General features: G+C 46.6%; 1 protein-coding gene across 1 annotated transcript in view; it reads left to right on the forward strand.

Moving 5' to 3' along the window:
- Positions 1 to 459: 459 nt before the first annotated feature.
- The window catches only part of ZSWIM5 (zinc finger SWIM-type containing 5), a 256,622-nt gene continuing 231,005 nt past the window's right edge, over positions 460 to 26,076 (forward strand). The window contains exon 1 of the mRNA XM_069232815.1: positions 460 to 1,018. Coding sequence (XP_069088916.1) covers positions 478 to 1,018 — 541 coding nt within the window. The 5' untranslated portion in view covers positions 460 to 477. The remainder of the gene's footprint in view (positions 1,019 to 26,076) is intronic.

The raw sequence follows: 26,076 nt of genomic DNA on the forward strand, positions 1-26,076 counted from the left end.
ACCTACGTTTGTATTCACCAGTGGCCCCCGCTTCATTCCTTATTACAATTATGGGAACTCTGAGATTAAGAATTCAGTAACTAACCTACTTTTCTGACTACCAGGGTTTAAACCAGTGCTTGAAATGGAAAAATAGAAGTGCAGGTACTCTGTACCCGAGTACCTGCTTATTTCTGAGAAGTGCCGCTACTCTCCAATAAAAGTATTACGTTTTTCTTGGAAAGTGCAGGTTCTCTCCCTCTTAAAAATAAAAAAGTACCGGCACTCCGTACCGGACAGTACCGGCCCATTTAAAGCACTGGTTTAAAGGTAAAAACGCCTTCGAACGGTCCTTGATGAACTCCTGGCGTGGGAAGACACTGAGCAGCGTCACTCTCAGCGCGTGCGCACGTCGCGTCCGACCTCGCAGGCTCGCGCAGCTGACGACGCAGGCGCGGAGTCCCCGGAGGGAGGCGGAGCCCGGGGCTGCCCCCGCGCATGCGCGCTGAGGCCGGGACGGCCCATCCTCCTCAGTTGTGTCCCGGACTCGCCATGGCGGAGGTCGAGCTGCCGCCGCCCCCCGTCAAGCGCCTCTGCTCGCGGCCGTACCCGGCGCCGCACCGCGGACCCCCGGCCGGCTCTTCCTCGTCTCCTCCCGCCCGCCCTCCGCGGCTGCCCGAGTCGCTGCTGGACTGCGCGGCCAAGCGCGTGGCCGAAAGCTGGGCCTTCGAGCGGGTGGAGGAGCGCTTCAGCCGCATCCCCGAGCCCGTGCAGCGCCGCATCGTCTACTGGAGCTTCCCCCGCTCCGAGCGCCAGATATGCATGTACTCCTCCTTCCAGTGCCGGGGCGGCGAGGAAGGCGCGCCGCCGCCGGCCGGGGGCGCAGCGGGCTCAGCCCCGACGCCTGCGGGGGCAGCGGGAGCCGCTCCGGCAGCTCCCGCGGGGGCCACCGCGGCACCCGCCGCCGGGGACGGGCTCCCCTTCCGCCGAGGCATCCGCCTGCTGGAGACGGGCTGCGTGGAGAACGTCCTGCAAGTCGGTGAGTGTGCACCGGGAGCCCCGGGACTGCATGCCCCCCCCTCTCTTGAGCACCCCCTTTTTTTCTTGAGCAGCTTCGGACCCCCCTCCCTCCTCGAACACTTCCCAAAATACGCCATGTGGTCAGTGTTACTTTAAAACTGCCTACGTGCCGTGTAAACAAAAGCCACTATGTCGTTTCTGGTTTTAGCCATAAATCACTAATGTAAACAGCGCGCACCCAGCCTTCTATCTAAACATGCCTGGCTATAGCGCCTCACTGCTGCTGCAGATTCATCCCCAAGCAGCGCGTCGGCCTGCTTTCCACACTCCCTTCCACTCCGCACGGTCCTGTTGGTATCAATCTGCCGATTCTTCGAAAAGTGTCAACAACGCCCTTTGCCCACCAGACCAAGGGTCAACTGACTGTTCAGCCATGAACCCAGTCACCAAGCAGTCGTTCCCAGCTGCAGTTCCCAAAAATAAATATTACTTTCCCCTATGTCACCGTTTCAAGGAAGTAAGATTATTCATAGACCGCAAATCGTCAGCCCCCTCACCCCCATTTGAAACACCCCTGTTAAAGCTAAGTGTTCCCTAATCTCGCCAACCACACATGGCCGTTCCTAATCTAATCCACGGACACCAACAGCCCCCACCGCCAAACCGTGTCCTCATCTATCTCCGATCCAGCCCTTAACCTAATTATCCCAACCAAGCTTTACTCGAAAAATAAACACTTCGCCTTGATCAATCAAGTCCTTGACAGGCGCCCTGTCTGCCCCCAAATAACTGGAGCAGCCCCCAACCAACCCTCTTGCTCTAAACTATCCTGTTTCTTATAAATTATTAACATCCAACTGCTCTGTGCAGCTCCTATCCCGGCCCCAGTTAGCGCCCCAGTGCCTACGCTTCCTCTCCCTCCTTCCCGGCCGCCCCTGTACACTCCCCGCACATTCCTTCCTTTCATCTTCCGCTGGGACCGGCCACTCTCCCCCATTTATCTCCCTCTCCTCCCTGGAAGCCGTGCTCACTGGAAGGGAAAGATGAAACGGACAAGGAGGGCCTGCAGCACAGCCCGGCCCTTCCGTCTTCCTAGCAATTTTCCAAGTGGCAAATCTGATCTATTTTTTTCCGGCCTGGATGTGCTCCGGGGGAGGGAGGGCTGTCAGAGCGAGAACTGGGCTGAATTCATTCCATGTTGGGCCATTGTTTCCATCCTTGATGTGTTCATACTGCCTTACAGTTCACGCACAATGGCCTGTGTTTGTCCGGTGGAAACCTATATGGATCTGAATTCCAAGGGCGTCCTGTGGGGCTTTGTAGTCAAATGACTGGATTGCACGTGCAAATCCAGAGATGAATAATGAAAGGGGAAAATGCAAATTCTGTCATTTCGTTTCCAGCGTGAGTTATTAAAAGCCCTTTCCTGGTCTGTTTAATTTTTAACACCAGGAACTTAAGTGACTTATTTTTAGCCACGTAAATAATTTATGGCACGTTTGTCCTCTAGGGCTTTTATTGCTCTAATTTTAATAAAATCTATATCGTGAGCATCTACTGTGTTCTAATGTACAAAGGGAGTGTTAAATCTAAAGACATGCAGCGCTAATTTTGGTGAAGGGATGCTTCCAGAATAAGATACAAAATAGTGTTTGTGCGATACCAATGTCCAATTTTTTCAGACTGTTTAGACATTGCTGCCGCTGGCCTATTTTTTTGCGGTAGGAATCTGTTCCTGTGATTCATTTAATGTATTTGCTTTGCCTGGTGTCATTATGTAGCAATTTGTTTTGCAAATCTGCCTACCTATGCTGTACGCAAATGTATGAAAAGTTGTGTTGACACACTGCCAGTGGGAGAGGTGTTTGCTCTCCTGTCTGTGCCTGGGGTTAGGTCCTGGCGCACTGGTGGCTGGGCACGAACTGGGCACATTTGTGTTGGTGGTGCCTCGCTGGGGCTCACCTGGCAGGCCAGGCCCGATGCTGGAGGCATGGCCCCGGGGTCTATTTTTTCATGACGTGCTTTTGGCGAGTGTTGGAACAGGCCAGGGGCGTTCTAAGTGTTTCTCACCCCCCAGAAACTGGCCACAACGTCGATAGGTGGGGTGCGTGTTTATGACCACAGTGCCGCACTGTTGGGGTCGTTTGTATGAAGGTGGTTGGGGCGTTCCCCCAGATGTCTGTTTTTGAGACCTACATAGCCAGCACTGCTGGTGTGCACCTTCTTAGGGTGGAGGGACATGCACATCACACATCTAGCTTCTGCGTCACTGGGTGTCCACCGTAGGCCCACGGGGACTGGGTCCAGATTTATTCAAGATCCGCATGAGATGAAGGCAGCTCTCTTTCTCAGTGGCTGCCTCTTGATTAATGCTGTTAACGTGGGACGCTCTTCCTGTAATGCATACGATATTCATTGAGTGACTGCAGTGAGGCGGGTGCTTTTTACAAAACCAGCGAAAGAAAGCATTCTCCTAGGATCAGAGAGTACTGCCGACTTGTATGTAATACAGGCTGCTTTCACAATTGTTCCTTTACGCTAAAGACTCAGATTTAAACCCATGAAATAAGAGTTTTTCTCGTGGAATTTGATGAAAGACGGGCTTCGGGGCATTTCCATGAGAAGGCCCTTTCATATAGCTTAGCCTAAAGGGTCTTTAATACAACAATGCCTTTGATGGGGCAAGTGTTTCATCTCCTGCAAGCGGATTTCCAGATAACCCTCCTAGAGATGCCGAGGGGGAGGGCGGAGATTGTGCCCCCTAGTGTGCTTGTGATTGGTGGAGGCTAGCGCCTGTCTTTGCACTAGGGCTCGAACTTTGATGTCTGTCTGTCACCGAGACATGCCAATAAAGGCCCGGGGCTCCTTAGGGGAAGCTCTTGCTCTCTTGACACTTATCGGGCGGTGCTGAATCACCCTCTGTCCAGCGGCTGCACTCACAGGCCAAGGGTGAGAAATGAATGACACTTTAAAGGAGACGTCCACCTGCTGAGAGCAGGACTTACCACCTGGTTGCATTGTGGGATCCTGGGTAAATGGCTTAAACTTCTTCAGTTCCTACACCTACCCACTCAGATAAGTGGAAGCGCATGCATGTGTCCAGCCGTCACTCGTCACACCACCAGAGTATGCTTCCTCGAGTAGCCGACGCTGGCAGGACCACCTATTTCTATAAAATCCTTCTTTTGTGGAGGGTGGAATTGGCCTCGGTTTGATATGTGGTTGGTTATCCGTTGCAAATCACTTTAGTTTAGGAGGCCATTGTGTCTCTGACATTTCAAACAGCTCATTCGATGTGACCCCGTGGATTTATGTGACTGTTTTACTCCCTACCATAGCACCAGCTCAGCGTAGAGTACGTACCTCTGCCCCGCGGTGCCCGAATAAAGTGTTTCCACCCACGAGCGTCTGTCTCTTCTTGGGGTCTCGCTGTATGGTCTCTGCCGCTAGGTAAGTTCCCAGGGGCAAGCTCAGGGGGCTGACGTGCGGTGTGTATCCCACAAATAACAGCAGCGGGCCCCGGCTCCCCTCTTACTTTTCCGTGTCCTGTCTCGCTATTTACAGATGCTTCATTTCCCAAACACATAATGTCATTTTACTTTTAGGCTTGAGTTGTGTGCAGTCCTGCGTTAAAAGAATTCAGTTGCTCATCCCTCAAACATACACAAACTTCGCCTTGGAAATTATTGGCGCAAACGATAGCGCTTATACCCCAGTCTGCTTTGTACATCTTTTAAAAACAATCTAGTCAAATGCTCCAGCCTTCTCGGAAGGAAACGCCTCACGTTCAGGTCCACACGTTTATTAAATCATTTACTCTGGTCTGATAGCTCAGTGGACAATGCACCCACGGCTTGCGCCTGTGTGACGTCATCGTCGCAGGTTTAAATCTTTGTGGGCCCTCAGCTTTTCATGTTTCTGCAGGGTGGGTAAGAAGAATAAACATTTGTAATCAAATACCAAGATGCCCCTTGCAGGAGACGGGAGGTGTGCCAATGTGCATTAGGCTGTTTTTATACTTGTGCCAGTTACACGTTCTAGGTCTTAGCACCCATTTTCTTAATAGGTATAAGTGCTAAATTCTGATCATGTACGTACTCGTTTTCAATTTTCCCTTGGTGAATTTTGGCATGTCAACCCCAATGAAACGGATGAAAGTATAGAAGGAGTGTTTCGGACTTGCGGAAACTGGCACAGTCAGAACATTTTATTTTATTTGTAAGTCCTTGTTTTTCAACTTTCAAGTGAGAATGGGATATTTGGCGCACCCAGTAACACCACAGTGCTGCATATCTTCACCTACCTATGCAGTAAATACCACATCGTCGACCTTGTACACTTAAGGGCCACTTGTGGATTTATTGACAACAGACACTCCTGATCTACGCTGACTCAGTTGGCCTTTAAACATTTACAGCCCCACAGTGAATAGCAAGATATGTACCTGTCCAAGGGACCTGATGCTTCAGAAATGATTTTTTTGTATTATTTTTTTTAGAATCCTATATTTACACGTTGCCCGTAATGGTCTTACATAGATTCTTAGCTTTTATTTTGTCAAATATTGGCGGGCATCAAACTCGCTTTACTAAGTGATGCCTTAGAGAAGGGGTCTTCAAACTGGGGGGCGGCCCCCCCTAGGCGGTCCTCAAGTGATCCCAGGTGGGGCTGCAGGCTCTGGCCAAAAGAAAGATTATGCAGATAATAGTGCTTTGTTTTAAGTAGAATTGTCTTTTTTTTATTACATTTGTAAAAATGTAAAAGAACTTTACTGCAATTTTTAAGTAAGTCCAGACATATTTAAACATTGCCATCTTAATAGAATGGTTATGAAAAATTCTGAGGGGGGCGCGCAATGGTTTATTTTTTCCCATGGGGAGAGGGAGGTGCAGCATTAACAAGTTTGAATACCACTGCCTTAGACAGATTCTTTAAGGTTCGTTCCTCAATAGTTTAGCACATCTTTTATTTTCTTTTATTTGTATATTTTAGTTTGAAAGTGGTTATCGGTCTTGCTTTGGTGCTTTTGCATATAATCGGGGAGTAATCTGACAGTAAGTACCTCAAAACTATGTTTTGCAAACATGTACATTGGTAAACAGGAGCCAGTTTCAATAATGAAGCTGATCTCACTTCTCACTGCATTTCCGCAGAGTTATTGCCTAAAGACAGTGGCGGCCCGTCCTTTAGGGTGGAGGGGCCACGCCCCCCCACCCCATGAAGAGTCTCTGTCAGGCTGAAAAAAGGTCAGCCTGACAGACACTCTTCATGTTCAGGTCAGGGTGCCAGGAGTGAGCCAGCTCCTAGAGTTTAAGCCCTGAAGCGCCCAGGGCGAGTGTCAATCAGTGACACTTTGTCACAGAGTGGGGTGGGTTCAGCAGTCTCACTGACCCCATCCCACTCTGTGACAAGGCTTGGGACTGCTGCCTTCTCGCATTGGCTGACCTAAGGTCAGCCAATGAGGGAAGGCAGCAGTCCCAACCCTCCTGGGACCTGGAGGCTAAAGGTAAGTGTGTGTGTGTGTGTATGTTCTTCTGCTACCTTCCCCGAATGCTGGAAACACGCCGAAGTCAACGCCCTACTAAAGAAACCTACGGCTGACCCGAGTGACCTGAAAAACTTCCGCCCCATCTCTCTTCTGCCTTTCCCAGCCAAAGTAATAGAGAAGACCGTCAACAAACAGCTGACCACCTTCCTGGAAGACAACAACCTGCTCGACCCCTCACAAACCAGATTCCGAACCAACCACAGCACTGAAACCGCCCTCATCTCAGTCACAGACGACATCAGAACCCTGATGGACAACGGTGAAACAGTCGCCCTCATTCTCCTCGACCTCTCGGCTGCCTTTGACACCGTCTGTCACCGCACCCTAATCACCCGCCTCCGCTCCACCGGGATCCAAGGCCAGGCCCTGGACTGGATCGCCTCCTTCCTCGCAAACCGTTCACAAAGAGTTTACCTCCCTCCGTTTCGCTCAGAACCCACCGAGATCATCTGCGGCGTACCTCAAGGCTCATCACTCAGCCCGACACTCTTCAATGTCTACATGAGCCCCCTCGCCAACATTGTACGCAAGCACGACATCATCATCACCTCCTACGCCGACGACACCCAACTTATACTCTCCCTCACCAAGGACCCCGCCAGCGCCAAGACCAACCTACAAGAGGGTATGAAGGACGTCGCAGATTGGATGAGGCTCAGCTGCCTAAAGCTGAACTCTGAAAAAACGGAAGTCCTCATCCTCGGCAACACCCCGTCCGTCTGGGACGACTCCTGGTGGCCCTCGGCACCGCACCGACCCCCACAGACCACGCCCGCAACCTCGGCTTCATCTTGGACCCTCTTCTCACCATGACTAAGCAAGTCAACGCCGTGTCCTCCGCCTGCTTCCTCACCCTCCGCATGCTCCGTAAGATCTTCCGCTGGATCCCCGCCAACACCAGAAAAACCGTGACCCACGCCCTCGTCACGAGCCGCCTGGACTACGGCAACACCCTCTACGCCGGGACCACAGCCAAACTCCAAAATCGCCTGCAACGCATTCAAAACGCCTCGGCCCGCCTCATCCTAGACGTACCCTGCAACAGCCACATCTCCGCACACCTGAGACACCTGCATTGGCTCCCAGTTAGCAAAAGGATTACCTTCCGACTTCTCACCCACGCACACACAGCCCTCCACGACAAGGGACCGGAATACCTCAACAGACGCCTCAGCTTCTACGTCCCCACCCGCCACCTGCGCTCCTCTGGCCTCACACTCGCTGCTGTCCCTCGCATCGGCCGCTCCATGGCGGGTGGGAGATCTTTCTCCTTCCTGGCGGCCAAGACCTGGAACTCCCTCCCCACCAGCCTCAGGACCACCCAGGACCACTCCACTTTCCGGAGACTCCTAAAGACCTGGCTGTTCGAGCAGCGTTAACCCCCCCTTTCTTTTCCCCTAGCGCCTTGAGACCCGCACAGGTGAGTAGCGCGCTTTATAAATGTCAATGATTTGATTTGATGTGTGTTATGTTTTACATTGAATGTTTGGTGCACGTGTGCATGTTTGAGTGTTATGAGTGTTGTTAATGGATGTGCGTGTGTGGAAGAATGAATGTGTGTGTGATCTTGTAAAATGAATGTTTGGTGCCTGCGTGCATGTTTGAATGGAATGAGTGTTGTTAATGGATGAGCGTGCGTGTCTGTGTGTGAAAGAATGAGTCTGTGTGTGTTTGTGTGCGCCCCGCCCGCCCCCCTCCCAAAGCTGCTGAACGCCACTGCCTAAAGAGTAAAGACTTTTGCATCAATGAATCATATGTACAAGTTTAAACAGCGTCTGCAGATGGATGCACGTCTTGATGGCAATCTTCTTTAATACTTCAACAGTGTGCTAATGTCAGCTGTCAGTCAAAGCGTTTATGCTGCAGTAATTTGGGCTTATTGGTCAGCCCACTTTACTCATTGGCTCTGTTCACTTTGAGTGACAGCATAAACCCTGTGCACATCGTTAGCGTCATCTTAAGGTAGTTTATTTCAGTTCAGTGAGGCATCTGCTTCAGTGTTTTATTTATTTTTGTATAATAACTTTAAAAAGCAGCGCTTTTTTGGTAAGCGGTTCGGTTACCCTGATTGATGCTCATTTATTTTATTTTTGTAATTGTCACATTGTAGCCGTCTGCAGTTTGAATGCTTGGTTAGGTGGTGATTTAATACCGTCTCCTTCACAAATAATAACATGCACATATCATAAGTAAAACACTCACAAAGGTGAAGGTGTTTCCAAATTTTAACATTTTGTTTGCAAACTTATGCCATCCATGTCTAGATGGTTACATTTTTGGGGGCCATATGCTTTCACTGTAACTAAAACCACCACCACAGAAGTTTGCAAGTGCCGGGCCTTCTGGCTTTGTATACGTTCGTTGCTCTCATGTTGAGAGCATTTATAATAATTTCGGGAGCACTAAAATGTTGGAGCTTTTAAAGATTTTCAAAGGTTCGCGGTATTGCGAACTCACCCCAACTTACAGCCAAAATTGGCTGTTGCCGCCTTTTTAGCTTGTTGATTGCATGCAGTGCCTGTTATTCCAGGGACTTGGTGTCCAGGACAAAGGCTTTAGTGAGCTCCTTACCTCTGTTCCTGCAAGTTCTGTAGTTGGACACATGCAGCAATTCAAACTTTATCAATATTGGTAATACAGGTATGATAATTAGTCTATTTGCTCCCTTTGGCGCCCGGGACAAAAGCTGGAATTGGTGTTCCTGCTTTTGATCCATGCTAAAGTTTTTTTCATCTGTGCCATCTCTTGGTTCATTGCCTTCAGTGTCTGAGTAGGCGGGCTACATAGTTTATTCCTTGCCTGTTCATAAAGCCTTAGGTGGTATGTATGCATATGTGTTAGTGTTTGCATGCGGAGATGATAAAACAAGCATTGATGAAGATAAGTTTCACCTTTGGGACCTACTGCCTTAGCACGTGGCTACAAAATGTTGGAGCTGCTTTTTTTCCTTCTAATTCTTCTTGTTGATCCAACTCAGCCAAATGATAAAAAACTTGTGAAAGCATTTTTTTCCGGGGAGGAGAGTGGTGGCTGAAAGTAACAAGGGTGTAGAACGAGGGTGGTGGGAAGTAACACCAGCGCAGCGGGGAGGAAGCAACATCACGCAGAAGGGAAGCCAAAGGGTGAGCGGGAGACCATCATGAAGTGCGTGGGAGAAAGGCGCCAGAGGGCATGTGCATCATGGAGGTTTTCGGGGAGTACCCCACAGGCTAGAGTAGTGCGGGGGCAAAAAGACTGGTAGGAGGTACCTGGAAGACACCTCTTCTTGGTGGGTTCTTCAACAAAAAGGTAACTAGCTTCTGAACAGGCAAGCAGTCTGAGGGCACAGTAATGTGTCCATGCTCGTTGGCGGGGTAAGGGGGGTGCTTTCTGGGGGAGAAGATAGCGCAAAAAGAGGAAGTTTCACCTACGCACATTAACAAATAAGCAAACGCATGGGAGTGACAATGAGGCCAACGAGTGGCAAGCAACAGGTGGGCTCTCAGCCCACTGTAAGCTAACAGTGTGTCTTGCAACAGATTGCTCTTGCACTGTCTAGAACATGGGTACTCGCAAACATTTTCCCAGGGGCCAAAAAGTTTGGTCTGTGATGTGCCAGAGGGGCTGCATCAATGCCAGCGGAATGGTGGTCGGGCAAGAGGGTTGGGAGGACTGGTGGTTAAGTATTGGTAGGCGAAGCAAATGATATACGTCTAGTGGCTGAATTGTGCAATATGAAACTAGAATTAATCTTGGCTTCCCCACTTTTTCAAATTGTGTGATCGTAGGCAATTGATTAGGTTCAGGGTCTGCATTGTACAAATCTGCTCCAGTATTTGATTTAATAAACTGTAATGCTGTTCATCTATAATAGTAACCCAGATCCCTCAAAAAGTGCACATAACATCTAATTTGCTTGTTTAAATCACTATTGGCGTATTTGTCAGGGTAGAGGTGAAAATTTATGTTTCTAAATTCTTGTTTGAAAACGATCACACTAAATGAAAACTTCTCATTGTACTGATACAATAAATGATACTTGGGTGAAATGGACTGCATGTTAACTTAATACACTTTTTGAATTTTGAAGTGACTGTTATATTTTTACACTTTTGCCGCAAGATGTCTTTAAAAATGAACTTGCTTCTAAAGTGAAGCTCAGGACTCCCTGGTTACTTCCTTTCCTTAACACCAGTTGACCTTGAAATAAACAATTCTCTCTATTTACGATCGAGTGAACAGCAACCCTGTACTCCTGTAGTCCAGTAGGGCCGTACTTTGAGTATCCATGGTCTAGAACATGGGTACTCGCAAACATTTTCCAAAGAGCCACAAAGTATGGTCGGAAGTGTACCATGGGCCACATTAATGCCAAGACGGTGGGAGTGGGGCATTGTATGGGAAAGGCATTTACATGGTTGTAGGGCAAGTGAATCATGGTGTGGTCAGGGAGTCATGGAGTTATTTTGGGTGTTGCATTCCATAGGGACCTCTAAATGAAGCCCTTAAAATCTAATAAGTCAGAGATTTGACAGTACCGTTTTATGCTGTCTGAGTCGTTAGGCCTCTACTGCAACTTGGGGTAAGCCTTCTCTGCTTTCTACCATTACTTTAGGATAGCCAAGTGTTACTGTATAAAAATTAAATTGAGTTGCACAATGTGAAGCCAGAAAACTAGTATCAATTCCAACTTCCCCACTTGATTAAACTGTGATCCTAGGCAATTTTCTAATTTCATTTTGCCTCCTTTATGTTCATAATAACATGTAAGAGCACCTTGAAATATGAGTTCAAGATATACACTATACAAAACCTTCACCTATGTTTGGTTTTAAAAAAAACTGAGGTTGTCCATGTGTAATAACAAAGCAGGCCACACAGGGTTCCATGTGGCAAATGACACGCCTTCTAGTTCACTATTCACAATATTTTACGGGTTGAAGGAGGCATATGTTTATACATTAATTTTTGAAAACTGTTATTAAAAATACTTCAGAATGCACTGATATAATCTGATGTACTAATGTGAAACGCATCTGCATGCTCATGAAATACATTTATTTTTAATTCTGAAGAAACTGCATCATATTTTTTACACTTTTGTTTTAAAATGTCTTTAAACATGAATGTTTCTAAAGTTAAGTGGTGATGGGAACTTTATTTGCTTCTTCCCTTTTCCTTTGGTTAACATGTAAATAATACTTAATATTTATCTGAATGGTAATGCTGTCTCAAGTAAACAGCAGTGGGGGTCATCAAGTGTTGGTCAAGAGGGCCGCGTGCGGCCCCAGTCCTGCTTTGAGAAACACCAGTCTAGAAGGGACTGTGGGCCTCGTGTCCAGCATGGTTATGGCGAGCTTGAATAATCTCCATTTGTCTTCATCTGGTGGAGTGCCTTGAGCTGGGTGGCATGTGTGGGCCCGTGGGCATTTGGCTGGATGGCGTTCGGAGGGGAGGGGAGACCTGGGCTGGGTGCCGGAATGTTGTGAAGGGAAGAATGTGCTTTGTAAAATGGATGTTCATTTCTGCTTGTGTATCCTGAATAGTATTTGAAAACGTTGCCTATTTGTGTGGAGGGATGGGCAGTGAGGTGTGTAACAGACCTCTGTTGTGAATTAAGGGTTGATCTCAATTGATCCGGTTCACTGTGCCCTTTTTGGGTTTATTCTAGAAGATAACCTTACGTTTTGCCACGCTTGTGTTTTCCAAATGTATTTGAGTGTTAATCTGTATTTAAAGACACCTAACCCTGTTGGTCTGCTCAAGTGCCATTTACAATTTGATTCCTTTCCCATCGGCATGCAGCTTAGAACGTTGTCAGCCCTCTTGAGTAATTTGCTGTCTGTACCGAGGGGATTTCATTTTCCTTATGCACATTCGCTTAAAAAGTTGTCTGCTGATGTGGCAAGGATATTTTGCAAATCTCTGCTTTTATTTCATGTTTATTTGTACTCTTGCGTTAGACTTCAGAATTTTTTTTCTTTTTGTTTTTACTTTTAAACTTTTAGTTCCCGTAGCATTTGTGTGCAAACATAAAACTTCAGGTTTGCAGAAGTGAACTGTTGCCTTGGCCAATGCTTGTCAAATGGTTGTTGCGTCTGTTACTTGTCATAGGTTACTTCAAGGAGTGACGTTTGGTACTATTCTATGTGTCCATTGTAACACTTTGTGTCTGAGACGTGCTTGTTACTCTGTTTCACTTTTAACTCTGTTCGTTTAATTATAAATTGGAATTTTATTTTGTTCGTGTTTTGTATTTGAAACTTCTGAGTACAGGCGTAATCTGACTTCTCTTGCTTCGTAAGTGGTGTCCACCTGGAGCAGGTTCACGATGTCCGTCTGGGATGAAGTGGGGTCCGCGGGTTTAAGGTTGTGTTCTTGCGGCAGAATGTATTTACAAACTGCCGGGAGTGTTCAGCCGCCATGACTAAATCCAGTGTAGATGTTGGTGTGTATTGCGTGCTGGTGAAGCTGCAGCCAAGGTTTGAACCGGAAGTTGTACTAGTGAGTCAGTGTGCTGCGGAAGGAAGTGTCTCAGGCACTGTTAGTCAGCACTTGGGAATGCAATTCTTAATCTATTCGTTGGCTGGTCATGGCACCTTCTACTATTTGCAGCTTTCCGATGGATCCATTTTTGTTGCATTTACTGGACCGTTGGGTGTGTGGATGGCCAAATTCCATTTCACGACTTGAGTATTTGAGCCCAGAACACAAGGTTTTAATTTTAATTTAACTTTGGAGTCAGTTGGCTTGACAATCAAGAGTAATGTGTGTGTTTTTGTTGTTGTGGGTTGTGTGTTTTTTTTTTTTTTTTGTGGTTTACCGGGACACCATTGTCTAACTGCAGACATGTGTTTACACTCTTGCAGGATTATCTGTTGTGTATTTTTTTTTTTTTCAGTGCGTGTATTTTGGTGCATACGCCATCCACTTGTGTGTTTGTGGCCTGTAGTATGAATTCAGCATCCCGCACTTGAGTTTGTCCAGCGTCAGTTATGTGATGAGCAGGAGTGCGCTGAGAGGACTGGTTTAATATATTTACAACTTAGCAGCTCCTTTGGACGCCCGTTGAGTCATCCCTTGTTAAGAGCCTGGTGATTATTGTAGACTGGGGCGTTGATGTTCTAATACTAGGAGCCAGCGGCCACTCTCTACCTCTCCTTCGGTTGCATAAAATGTGTTCATTGATCATGACCTGGCTCGGCGTTGGCAGTTTGAATTTGGGATTGCCCATGTTCGAGCCGCATTGGCCGGGGTTCATTAAACACACACACACACACCCCTTTATAAAATTTGGCGGGCGCGTGGGTACGAATGAACCGAGAATGTGTTCGTGTATGTTGTGTATAGGTTGTATTTATGTGGTGAATCCGAAAACCCCACCCCTGAAGCTAGATCCCCTTCGTTTCAACGGCGTTCTTCTAGAGAGCGATTACTAGGTGGCCATGTTTGTCTGCTTGTAAAACTCCCCCACTGAATCCTTGCTTTTGAGTTTTCAAAGTTCCTGTGCATATCCGGATCACATCAGTGGGCAGTGTGTGTACTCGAACCAGCTGGTGGTATTGGGTCCTTTCCTTGGCTATTTGTTTGGGTTCCGCGTACTTCATTAATATAGAACCAACTGCCCGCCTAGTGCCCTCTGATTTCCAAGGGAGCCCTTTTAAAAAGGAAACCTGCAAAGACTAACACTTGCGAAGAGTAGGGCCGGGCAGTGGGTCTTTGAGGCGGTGGCTCCTGCAGCATCACAGATCTTCAGTTTCCATAGAATGACTAAACTGACGTGATAGCCTTATGGCTAAAATTACCTGCTCACAGCTTGGCCCTAGCTTGGGCTTGGCAGATAGTTGCAGAGTGGATAATCGAGTAGCTGGCCACTGATTTCCGCATAATTATGCATCTGCAGACCTTGCCACATAATCCATCATTAGCTGTGTAATTTGCAATTTTTAGCAGCAGTTTGTTTCAACCTCAAATGATTGAAAGTTATTAAACCCTGCAACATCTGATGCTGCAAAAGCACGTTGACTGACCTTTCTTTTCTGGAGTGCTATATTTATTTATTCAACTGATAGCGTAAACACGTTGCACAAAAAGTGTTGTTGTGTAAAGATGACAAAATAGTGAAGTAAAACTGCTTAAAATTCGTTATTAAGCCACATAATTTGCCTTTTTTTTTAGCTGCGTAGTTTAGTCAACTCTGCTGCATAATTCCAGTGACCCTGGGCATAAAGAAGACGTCAGTGGTCTTCAAGCTTTGATGTACTGAGCTCCCCTGAGCACAAGGTTTGGAGTCGTGCCTCCTCAGACTTCAGAAGGGACCACTTAGTCGTGGTAAATTCTTATCCAAACTCCATATACAAAGCTTTCACTTAAACGAAGCCTAATATCGACTTCCTCTGCAGAGCACCACCTGCAAAGCCCACGTTCTACAGAGCACCGTTCAGATATTATTACCATACAAGGTGAAGTTGAGAGACCACCTTCAAAACCCAGATCCTCCGTTCCCATGAAAAGCTCCCATTAAAGTGGAATCCTAAAAAGCCCTTATCTTGAATGTGAGTTTCCTGCAGTGGTGCAATACTTACAACAAGGGACTGCTAGCACTACTCACGTACATTTCACTTTCAGCCGCTGCAGTCATGAAATCCCATTCTTGAAATTCTGATCCAGCGTCCTTCCACCGAGTCCTCCTACCAGCCTCTTCCCTTAAAGCCGTGGCCGGTGGCTCTCCTCAATTCTACAAAGAGCCTCAGTAAAAACGCCTCGCATCTAGGGCTTGCCATCTGGGGGGTGCTTATTTTTTTTATTTTTATTTTTTTATTTTTTTTTAAAGCATGACCATTATTTTAATTTTCTAACTGATACAAAAGTAGAACATCGTCAAGTCAGTGTTTTCCCCTTATCAGTACTCATTTTAAACATTTAATATAAGAAGGAAGAACATTAAATTATGTTCTAGAGCTGTCTTCATTATTTACTAATAAAATAAAAAAGAGAAGCCACGCTGAAAATGAATGCAGGGTATTTTGTGTAAGTTTTTTTTTTTCCCGTATCACGGCCCCAGGCCTTTACCGAATCTTAAAATGTGATCCTGTGTTGGTATTTTAGGTAGGAATAGGTGGCACCTAACCCACATCAAAGGCATCATCCAGACTTCATCTTTCTGCACATGGAGTGGCATGAGCCCACTAACATCACACTGTTCTTAAATGTTTACTTACTGTAAGTCAGATTTGTTTTTTAAGCAAGTAGGCAGACACCTGTAACAAGAATAGGGAAGTGCTTTCTCAGCACAGTGCCTACACCCGCCCTACTTTTGTTTTTTTCCAGTGGGAACTGTACGCATCGAAAACGAGCGAACCATATCAGGGTCCCCTTCTGCCTACAGAGGCCATGTACATTCATGGGACATTGGCCGTCATCTGACAGCTCAGGATAGAGAAGCGGTCCTGGGGTGAGTGATGGGCTTAGGACGCCCTTCCCCTGGTTTTAGAAAAACCCTTCGGCTAGCTCCAATTGCAACCCTGTTATCAAATCAATGACCCAGTGTCTTCAGTGTAACGCAGAATCCCTCTTTGAAAACTGAGACTCTATTGGAATATTTAAGAGAGTGTCCTCACGTCTCCAGTTTGAAAGAGCACCTTGGTTTGTAGATATCCACACAGCTGCCATTTCCAATCATTTAACACTCATTGAGCAAGGTGGCTGAATTCCCCTCTAACACCTGCAGTTGTGTGTAGTTTCACGTTCCAGTGCTGCCTGATCGGTTAAGTGCCCTGCTTGGGGCTAGAGCTTAAATGGTAAGGATAAAAAGGTCACTATTGGAGGAACTTTAAAGTGCACACACATGTGTCCTAAAGACAAGAACGGTCATGTCAGTGAAGTGAAGGGTTCGAGTCTACTGAGAGTTAGCAAGTGTTAGTGTGAAAGCGCTGATGCCTTTTGAGCCCTTTAGGCAATAATCTGTATCCTGTTGATGGCTAGGATCTAAAGCCTGCCCCAAGGCCCAGAATCCGTCCACTCCGGCATCCTATGCAGAAGCATAGACTAAAATACCCGTCTGTGTACCTTGCTGAAGAATTGGACGAGATCAAAGAGCTTTTTTGGAAAGACCCGACACATGTGAATCACCCATAGGGTCTCTGAACTTCTTTTCTCTAGTCTTTTTCAGTAGCAGGATTAGTAACGTGTACACATTCAACAGCAGGCCTGGGTAATGGTAAGGTGTACGCAAAGAACCGTATGTGGCTCAAAGGCAACAGTATTTCAAAGGTGTGCACGAAAGGCAGTTGATGTGGCTATTGAGATGCTTTCAAAGGACAGGTGGTGCTGGTATTAGCAATGTGCGCACACACAACAGGTGATGCTCCAGAGATGAATACGTTCTACTCGGACAGTTGATAACTATATCAGTAAGGTGTACACAGAACAGTTGCTGTGGGCATTAATAAGGTGTGAACAAAGGGCAGGTGCTGCCTGCCTTTAGGAGCAGGGCTATAGTGTAAACAGAAGACGGGGGTATTAGTAAGGTGTACACCAAGGACTCTTAATGCAAGAATTGGTAAGGTACACAAAGAAGCAAGCTGCAGATTATTGACGTGTACCCGCTGTGCAGTTGATGTGGGTATTAGTACCAAGCACAGGTGATGTTGCAGAGGGTAATACAGTGTGCACGCAGGACTGTCAATGCGGGTATTTGAAAGCTGTGCACATGGCCGATGCTGTGGGAAATTCGTGAGTTGTACACAAAGGGACATGTGGTGCTGGTATTAGTAAAGTGTGCACAACGTACTGTGGCTGCAGAGTTTAGTCAGGCCTATACAAAGGACAACTGACGATGGTATTAGTAAGGTGTACACATAGGATAGTTTACACAGGTATTAAGGTGTACACAAAGGACCGTTGATGCTGATATTAGTAAGGTGTACACAAGGACCGTTGATGCCGATATTAAGGTGTACACAAAGTACAGTTGATATTAGTAAGGTGTACACAAAGGACAGATGATGCAGGACATTGGGGCAGGACTGCAGGGACACAAAGTACAGTTGATGCTGATATTACTAAGGTGTACACATAGTACAGTTGATGCTGATAGTAAGGTGTACACAAAGGACATTGGGGGCAGTATTGCAGGGGGCACAAAGGACAGTTGATGATGATATTAGTAAGGTGTACACAAAGGACATAATGTAGGACATTGGGGCGGTATTGCAGTGTGCCCAAAGGACAGTTAATGAAGGACTTTGGGGCATATTGCAGTGACACAAATAACAGTTGGTGCTGATGTTAGTAAGGTGTACACAAGGACATATTGCAATGAAACAAAGGACCGTTGATGCTGATATTAGTAAGGTGTACACAAAGTACAGTTGATATTAGTAAGGTGTACACAAAGGACAGATGATGCAGGACATTGGAGCAGGATTGCAGGGTACACAAAGGACAGTTGATGCTGATGTTAGTATGGTGTACACAAAGGACATGGTGCAGGGCATTGGGGGGGCGGGGGGGTATTGCAGTGTGCCCAAAGGACAGTTAATGAAGGACTTTAGGGCATATTGCAGTGACACAAATACAGTTGATGCTGATATTAGTAAGGTGTACACAAGGACAGTTGATGCCGATAGTAAGGTGTACACAAAGGACAGTTTATGCTGATAGTAAGGTGTACACAAAGGACAGATGATGCAGGACATTGGGGACGGAATTGCAGAGTACACAAAGGACAGTTGATGCTGATATTAGTAAGGTGTACATAAAGGACAGATGATAGTAAGGTGTACACAAAGTGCAGTTAATATTAGTAAGGTGTACTGTACACAAAGGACATGATGCAGGACATTGGGGCGGTATTGCAGTGTGCCCAAAAGATAGTTAATGAAGGACTTTGGGGCATATTGCAGTGACACAAAGGACCATTGAATCTGATAGTAGTAAGGTGTACATAAAGGACATGATGCAGGAAATTGGGGCGGTATTTAAGTTTGCCCAAAGTACAGTTAATGAAGGACTTTGGGGCATTTTTCAGTGAGACAGAGAACCCTTGATGCTGATATCAGTAAGGTGTACACAAAGGACATGATGCAGGACTTTGGGGCATATTGTTGTTTACACAAAGGACGGTTGCTGCTGATATTAGGTGTGCACAAAGGACAGATACATGACATTGGGGGCAGTATTGCAGTGTACACTAAGGACAGCTGATACTGCAGGGATTAGTACGGTGGACACAGTGATGCTCTGGTGCTGCTCACGGGTACACAAAGGACAATTGAAGCGGCCTGTTGTCCTTCGGTTTTTACTGCGGTGTACACACGGAAGAGTGGATACGTTTAGTTTAAGGTATTAATGTACACCCTGTCTACTTGCCTGTGCAATAAGATTATTATTATTATTGTTTTATTTTTTTAAACACACCGCCCCCACAAATTCCCTTTATAGGCCCAGTTTCTAGCACATTTCCGGCCGGCTGTGAGGTGATATGGTTACTGGCTGGTTGGTTACATCAGTAACATTATTCCCTGACACCACGGGATGCCCCGTCCTCGCTGGTTCTGGTAGGTGGTGTTGAGGGGGCGGGATTGCTCTTCGGTGTCATCACATCTTGGAAACATGGTCTTCTTCCGAGCAGATGGTTATTTTCTTGCCTCGTTCTCGTTTGGTGTTTAGCGACATCTGAGTGAATGGAGTGCAATGTTTAGGGAGGGGTAAAGCACCGAGGGGCGGGTGGGCCGAGCGCCCCTCCGTCCTGTGGTTTCACATCAGTATGCATAGAAGTGTCAGCCTTTGACGCAGCGCCATCACTCATGGAGCACGTTTTGTGCATCTGTGAGGGGAGTGATGCGCCTTTGTTGCCAGCTTCCTTCAGTCGACCTATTCACGTGGCTTGGCAGAGGCCATTAGCTCTCAGCCACCCGGCCCGTCATCTGCCTGTAACCTGTCAGTGCAGTGCCCCCCATCCTTTCACACTTGATCCCATTTATATACGTTTCTTGCGCTTCCCTAATGAGGCGCGGGCAGCCAATGGGGGCCGAGGCTGGCTGTGGGCAGGATTGCGTCCTGACCCAGATACACGGGCTGATGGCGGGACCCCTCCCCGTCTGGGAGCCCAGACAGTGAGTGAGTGATCCCGGACAGCTGTGTGCACGTACTCACTCACTCGCAGATCCCGTCTTTCAGCCATTGACGGAGGATTGTTGGCTAATAATGCGCCGGAAAGGGGGTGGGAAGCAGATTAGGAGCTTTTTCGCCCACGAAGACTGTCGTATCATATAATTAAAGTCGGTCCCAGTGCTTCTCCAAATCGCATTAGTTGATATGGATTTGCTCGAAGATGTTGGCGCCAGTGTGGCAGTCTGTTTCCGCCATGGCTCCTTTTCAAGCTTTGGTGAAAAGTGGCGGTGCCACCGCCCTTCTTAACTGCTCTTCTGGGCCTGCCTGCCCTGCCTTCTCTTCTTGTAGAACTCCGCTGGCTGGCGACGAATTTGTGATTCGTTTAAATGGTCCACCCGCTCGCTTCCTGGGCTCTTGCATATTGAGATATTCGCCATACGGTCCTAGAAGAATGCAGTGTGGGAGACGAGGATGGGAAAAGTCACCAACTGTATTGATCGGTACATGAGGCCAAGTTCTCTTGGCTCTACCAATGCTTGTTATTTTGGCAACCCTTTTACTGTACACCTTGACCACTTCCAAGTTTTCTTCCACCATTTGCTTGGATGCATCTTGTGCGTGTGGGGAGGGAGTAACGATGTCTGTGCAGTTCTTCAAGTCTGAGATGGAGCTCTTCTCTGGAGAGAAAACTAATGTTATAATTGTTTTTTTTTGTTTTTTGCAATTACATTTTCTGAACAGTCACGTGTGGATTCCTAATTTAGGGGAAACGCGTCCACGCGGTATCATCAGTCTTTTATGTCTACCAGCCTAGGCGTCCACTTGGTATTCGTAATCTCCCTTCTAATCAATGAGGCGAAAGCTTTTCAGTATTCGGAGGCCATTTGCTGTTTATTGATTTGTTGTATGTAATATCTTAAGGAAATAATATTTAAAGTATGGCTGTGTTAGATTAAAAACTGTCAGATGGGATGTAGATAAAGTAACAAGGCAAAGGGGCCTGGGCTGAAGCGGAAACTGTACTGATGAAAGCTCAGGACCATGCAGTCCCTGTCTGGTAGGCAGCCTGGATGACCTCCATCGGTAAAACTGTGTTTCTCAGTTTTTCCCTTTGTGGAATGTGTTTAAATCTATTGCCGACAGGAGTGTGAGATACACATATTACCCTAGTAACTTTCGACAACTGTAAATGGGGTGTTGATGCAGTGTGTCGAAAAGCCCCAGTCACATTTAAAATATTACTCGGTGGTTCGGATTTCTTTTCCGTGTCTTGTCTGTTAGCTGCAGCAGTGTTTTTCAAGGTGTGAAGTCCTGTGCTGGAGGAAACACGATTTTTTTTTTCTTAATGTATGTTGGCACCAATGGTCTGGTTTAGTGCGACATAGAAATGAAGGTGAAAACAATAGTCCTTGCTGCATCCTGTTAACGAAATGTTGGAGAATCGGAAATTTAAGCTGGGCCTGATCCGGTTTCGGGGTCCTTGTAGAAGATGCATGAGACGTTTCCTTTCTGAGGATCGAGTGCCATAGGGTGCTCTTCATTCCAAGGGTGGAAATACAGGAACCTGCTTTCTAGCAGGGGTAGGTGGCAGAAAGGGCTATAAAGATCAGTCTGCATGTTCTTCTCTTTGTGGTCGCACCGTGTAATATATTGGGTGACCAATTGAATGATGGATACCATCCATTCCGCACATATCTCCATCTGCCCATATTTTGGAAGCACACTGTTTCCTTGTTTTTCAGCGGAGGCCTTAACCCCTGGCATTTTCATGATGTTGAAATGGGCAGGCTGGGGGGGCACTGCTAGTTTCATTACAGGAGTAGAACTAGAAATGCACATTATCATCTGACTTGCTGTTGGAGCCATGCAGTCTGCCTGTGTGTAAATCTACTCTCGGCTTGAAATCGCAGCGTCCTCTGTTATGCAGGTGAAGGTCACCCAGTCTGATTTCTAGATCTACTTATTAAAAATAGTGATATATCCTTCCTTACTTGCTAGTTGAGCTGTGCAGTCTGCCAGTTCCCAAGTCATTTTGAAACCGGTGGCATTTGCTAACTTGTGGGTGAAGGGTATCCAGTTTATTTATTTCTTGGTCTAAGTGTTCTCGAAACCCGCGGCATTTGCTAACTTGTGGGTGAAGGGTATCCAGTTTATTTATTTCTTGGTGTAAGTGTTCTCGAAACCCGCAACGTATCTTCACTTGCAGGTGAAGACAGTCCAGTCTGTTACTTTTAGGTCTACTGTGGTCTTGAAACCGGCTGAGTCTCTTCACTTGCAGGGGAAGATTGCCCAGTCTGAGATCATCTTGAAACCTGCAACGTCTCTATTTGCAGGTGGATACTTTCTAGTCTGTTGCTTCTAGGTCTGCTCTGGGCTTGGAACCGGTTGAGTCTTTTCACTTGCAGGTGAAGGGCATCTTTAGTTCTGCCAACACCCCCCCCCCCCCCACCTGTTTTCTAACCTCACCTATTCGAGGGCTCTGTTTTCGAAAGGCCTTCCTTTTGTTAGAGCTGATACCGAGCTAGACAAATGAAACGCCAGTGGCTGTATGGGGCCAGTATTCACGGGCCTTGTGAAACCCGGGAGGTGGAGGGTCGATACACATGGGCGCCTTCTAATGGGGAAAGAGGTGCAGAACAGTGGAGCTGCCTTCGGAGGCCTGGTTGCGATCGATCATCTCTTGTCCTTCCCTGTACATTCTTCCAATGAGAGGAGCTTCCTACGAGGCAGCTATTTTTTTCATATGTTTCTGCTAACACAGGTGAGTGTGCCACAGCGCAGGGATCTCGCATTAGTCAAACCTCTTATTTCCTCTGCCAGACGCTGTGCTCTGGTGTGGAGATGCCCGAGTTATGTCTTGGACAAAGGGGGCAGATTTGCGGAATATCCATTTAAGGTTCCTTTACAGACTGTTCTAAATTCGGCTTCTTTACTTAGCCAGTGGCTGTTCTGAAAACCTGGCCTGTAGACCTACCTGGACGCCCCTACTGGAATTGTCTCCAGTTGCATTTTCAAATGGGTTGAGATGTCCCACGCCCACTACCACCCAGCTGTGTCTTGGGCCTCTGTTTATAATGTACAAAAGTATTATTTATCTCGTCCCTTATTACAAGAGTGACTCCGAATGCGAAGTCCACGAATCTTTGAGGATTGATTTGTATCCCGCGGCTCCTGGGACTGAATATTTGATTTCTTAGCCCTTAGTGATGTCTGTGTTTCGTGATGTAAAGTATCTTTGCATCCTTTCATGAAGGGTGCGCCTGGCACCGCCATGCTAGCGGCTGGCTCACCATGTGTGCCTCGCCCACCTCCCCTGGAGCAAAGAATATAGCAGAAGCAGAGGGGGCTGGCACGGGGAGATCTCTGCGTTGCTTCCTGTCTTCAGACACATTTTCTGCCAGATGTTTTTATTCTACAGTAAATAGCCTTGGCCCTTCTCTTATTGATGTTTCTGTGATTTTCAGCCCTAGGCCTCTATCCTCTGACCGGAGCAGCCCTTTCACAATCGGTGGAGTATTCCTCGGCTTGGCTGAACCTGCATCAACTGACAATGCCAACGAACTGTACGCAATCTCAGTCTGTCGAGCCTTGAACTTCCGTTTCCTGTGCTCGTTTTGTTTCGCTTCCATTCAGAGGAAACCTTGTGACCATGCAGTTGCGTCCATCACCTTTTCGTTTAGACTGTTAGGCATTCACCCTGAAGTGGATTAACCTGCTTATTTCTTTTTACTGGCCACCTTCCCAATGCTGTCCTTGAAAGGGGCACTCATCGTGCCCTTACCCACTCTCGGGAGTGCCGCCACTTCTGTGGACTGCCTTGGATTGGCCTGCTCGGTTGTTTGGCACAGCTCCTCGCCTGCTTTAAACCCTCTGCAGATTGGGAGTGGAATCCGAACCATCGGGTTATTTTCTTGGTATGTGTGTAAATTGGGCATATCTCTTGATGCCGTGGAAAATGTTGAAGAACCTACATGATTTGAGACTTACTTGCATCCTCGCTAGGTGCCGAAGTAGTGCAGAGACCGCATCTGCTTAGAGACGGAGCTCCGTCTCAAGGTGGGAGCACAGAAGACTCCCACCTCTATGCTGCTTAGGGGCTAGATAAGCCAATCGCCTTGTGGAGGCAAGCTCAACCCCTTTTGGGACTTCACGGATTTGTGTTCTCACCGCGGGTAGTATTTCTGGTTCTTCTGGGTCTCACTAAGCCAGAGACCGTGCGTCTGACCTTCCCCGATGAAGAGTTCGGCCTTGTGTCCCGCCACCAGAGCCCCGCCTTCCTCTGGACAGTTTTTTTCCAGGTACCAGCCTATACTGATTGGTAGTTGCTTTTCAGAAAACCGGTGTTCTACTCCACAGGAAGGGTTTTTGGTGCCCTTTTATTCTAGGGGCTGCTTGAATATAACTCACTGATCCATTTTTGGAACGGAGTTCTTGTTTCTAGGTGGTCAAAATCAAACTCCACTGTTCAGCAGTCATTCTTCTGCCTTCAAGTTCTGCACCATGTGAATTTGTGATCTGGGTGTCTTCCTGGTGTGTTCAGACTTCTACCGTGTTCTGTCTCTTGGGGCCGTAACACAGAACATACTTTTTTCTAGTTGGGGTTACGTACTTTTTTCTAGTTGGGGTTCCGCATACAGTTCTTGGTAGGCAGGCTTCTCCACCTGAAGTTCAATGGTTGAACTCGAAGCTTTGATCCCAGACGCCATCAGAAATAGAAAACCTAGCAAGGGGGAATAAGAGGGGTGTCCGGTCTCTGATCCTCCACCCCAGTGACTCCTTAATTTACTACAGGTTTCTTACTTATGACTTAAACGCAGCAAAGTGAGTGGTCATTTCAAAGATTAAGTTACCACAACTATTAGTAAACAGTGTGTGCTCCTGTTCATATTTTATCATACTTTTGAGATAGTGAAAACCCCCTTAATTCTAAAAAAAAAAAAATGACCTACCAGTTGGTTTATCTCCTCCATACTTTGCAATTCATTCAGTGGTATTGTGCCACATCTTTGGTGCTCACTGTTGCTAGAAAAGTGGCTTTCTAGGTAGGACGTTGTTTACTATTACTGGTACTGTACTTCGTGTTCTGAGAATAACGCCTTTTATTTGTATTTAACCAGGAGCACCACTGGATACATGCGAGAAATTGCTAAATATTTCTGGTTTCCAGTATCATTTGGTATAGCCTATCTCATTGCTTTACACAGATATGTGGTCTGATTGACGTCGAGTTTAAAATGTGTATTTTGAAGACTGCTTTAATCTCAGACTTCTTCTTTGGCAGTTAAGTGCACCTTTATTGATTAATAACCATAGACGAGGTGAGACACGCTTTCTCCACCAAACTGCTTACTGAACTACCTGCAGTACAGTGCTGCTGCACTTCTTTTTCAGTATGTTATTCTTAGTTTCCTGGAAGCTGTGAGGTGGTGTATTTTTGCCTCTCGGCAAGCTGAGATACTCCTGGGGTGAATTGTGCCATCTGGCTCTAGATTATTTCATACCAGGCACACTTGGGCAGTTCGTGCATACTGAGGCTAGCACCCTAGTTAGATGGTGTTGGATGCCTGGTTTGCAGATTAAAATGTTACTTTTTGCAACATTTCTGCACGCTTTAAATGTCTAACAAGTTCCCTTGGTAGATGTCTTCTCTTCCGTGATGTCATATATTTGGTTATATTTTCCAATACTGCATCTATATCATGACGACCAGAGCAGAAATCCAGTTGATATGTTTATTTTGGTTCATTAGTGTCCATATAACCAACATCTGTAAATTCTGTAAATCAGATATGTATGCCTCTTTTTAGTAACCTAAAGCAAAAGTTTACATTAAACAAGCAAATATGATTTTTTTTTTAAAGTACAAAACTGTCATGTTTCACTTATTTACATTGTTGGTCCAGTTCTTTACGTACACCTTAGCATAAGTGCACATGCCTGGTTTTAAGTAGATATAGTTTTTGAAGGTCACCCCACCTCTTCAGGTTTCAACAGTCACCTTCCTACCGAACCCTTCAAGCTTGGGCACTGCTTAAGCGTATGAAGAACAGTTGATGGGCCTGGACAATCCCACAAGTTACCTCCACCACAGGCCCTTAAATGGCTACATCAAAATGTCATATCAACTTGAGTGGTTGATAAAAAGCAACATGAACTAACTGCCATCTTGTTCTCCAAGTTTCTTTGCGTCTCCAGTTATGAGATCACTGTTAAAAGATCATTTTATTGAACCCTTCTTGGCCTCACGTTCTGGCTTGTAAGACTTCGCCCAACAGGTCACAAATTATTTTGCTGTAAACGGTGACACCTGATGCCATGGGATTGAGAAAGGCTTGCACTGAGAATGGAATAAATGTCTTCATCTGAAAGTGAGATCTATCCAATCAGAGACCCAAGGATGCCCTGCCATGACTACACCTGACTGCACATTCATT

The sequence above is a fragment of the Pleurodeles waltl genome, chromosome 4_2, assembly GCF_031143425.1.
Source record: "Pleurodeles waltl isolate 20211129_DDA chromosome 4_2, aPleWal1.hap1.20221129, whole genome shotgun sequence".
Taxonomy (NCBI): domain Eukaryota; kingdom Metazoa; phylum Chordata; class Amphibia; order Caudata; family Salamandridae; genus Pleurodeles; species Pleurodeles waltl.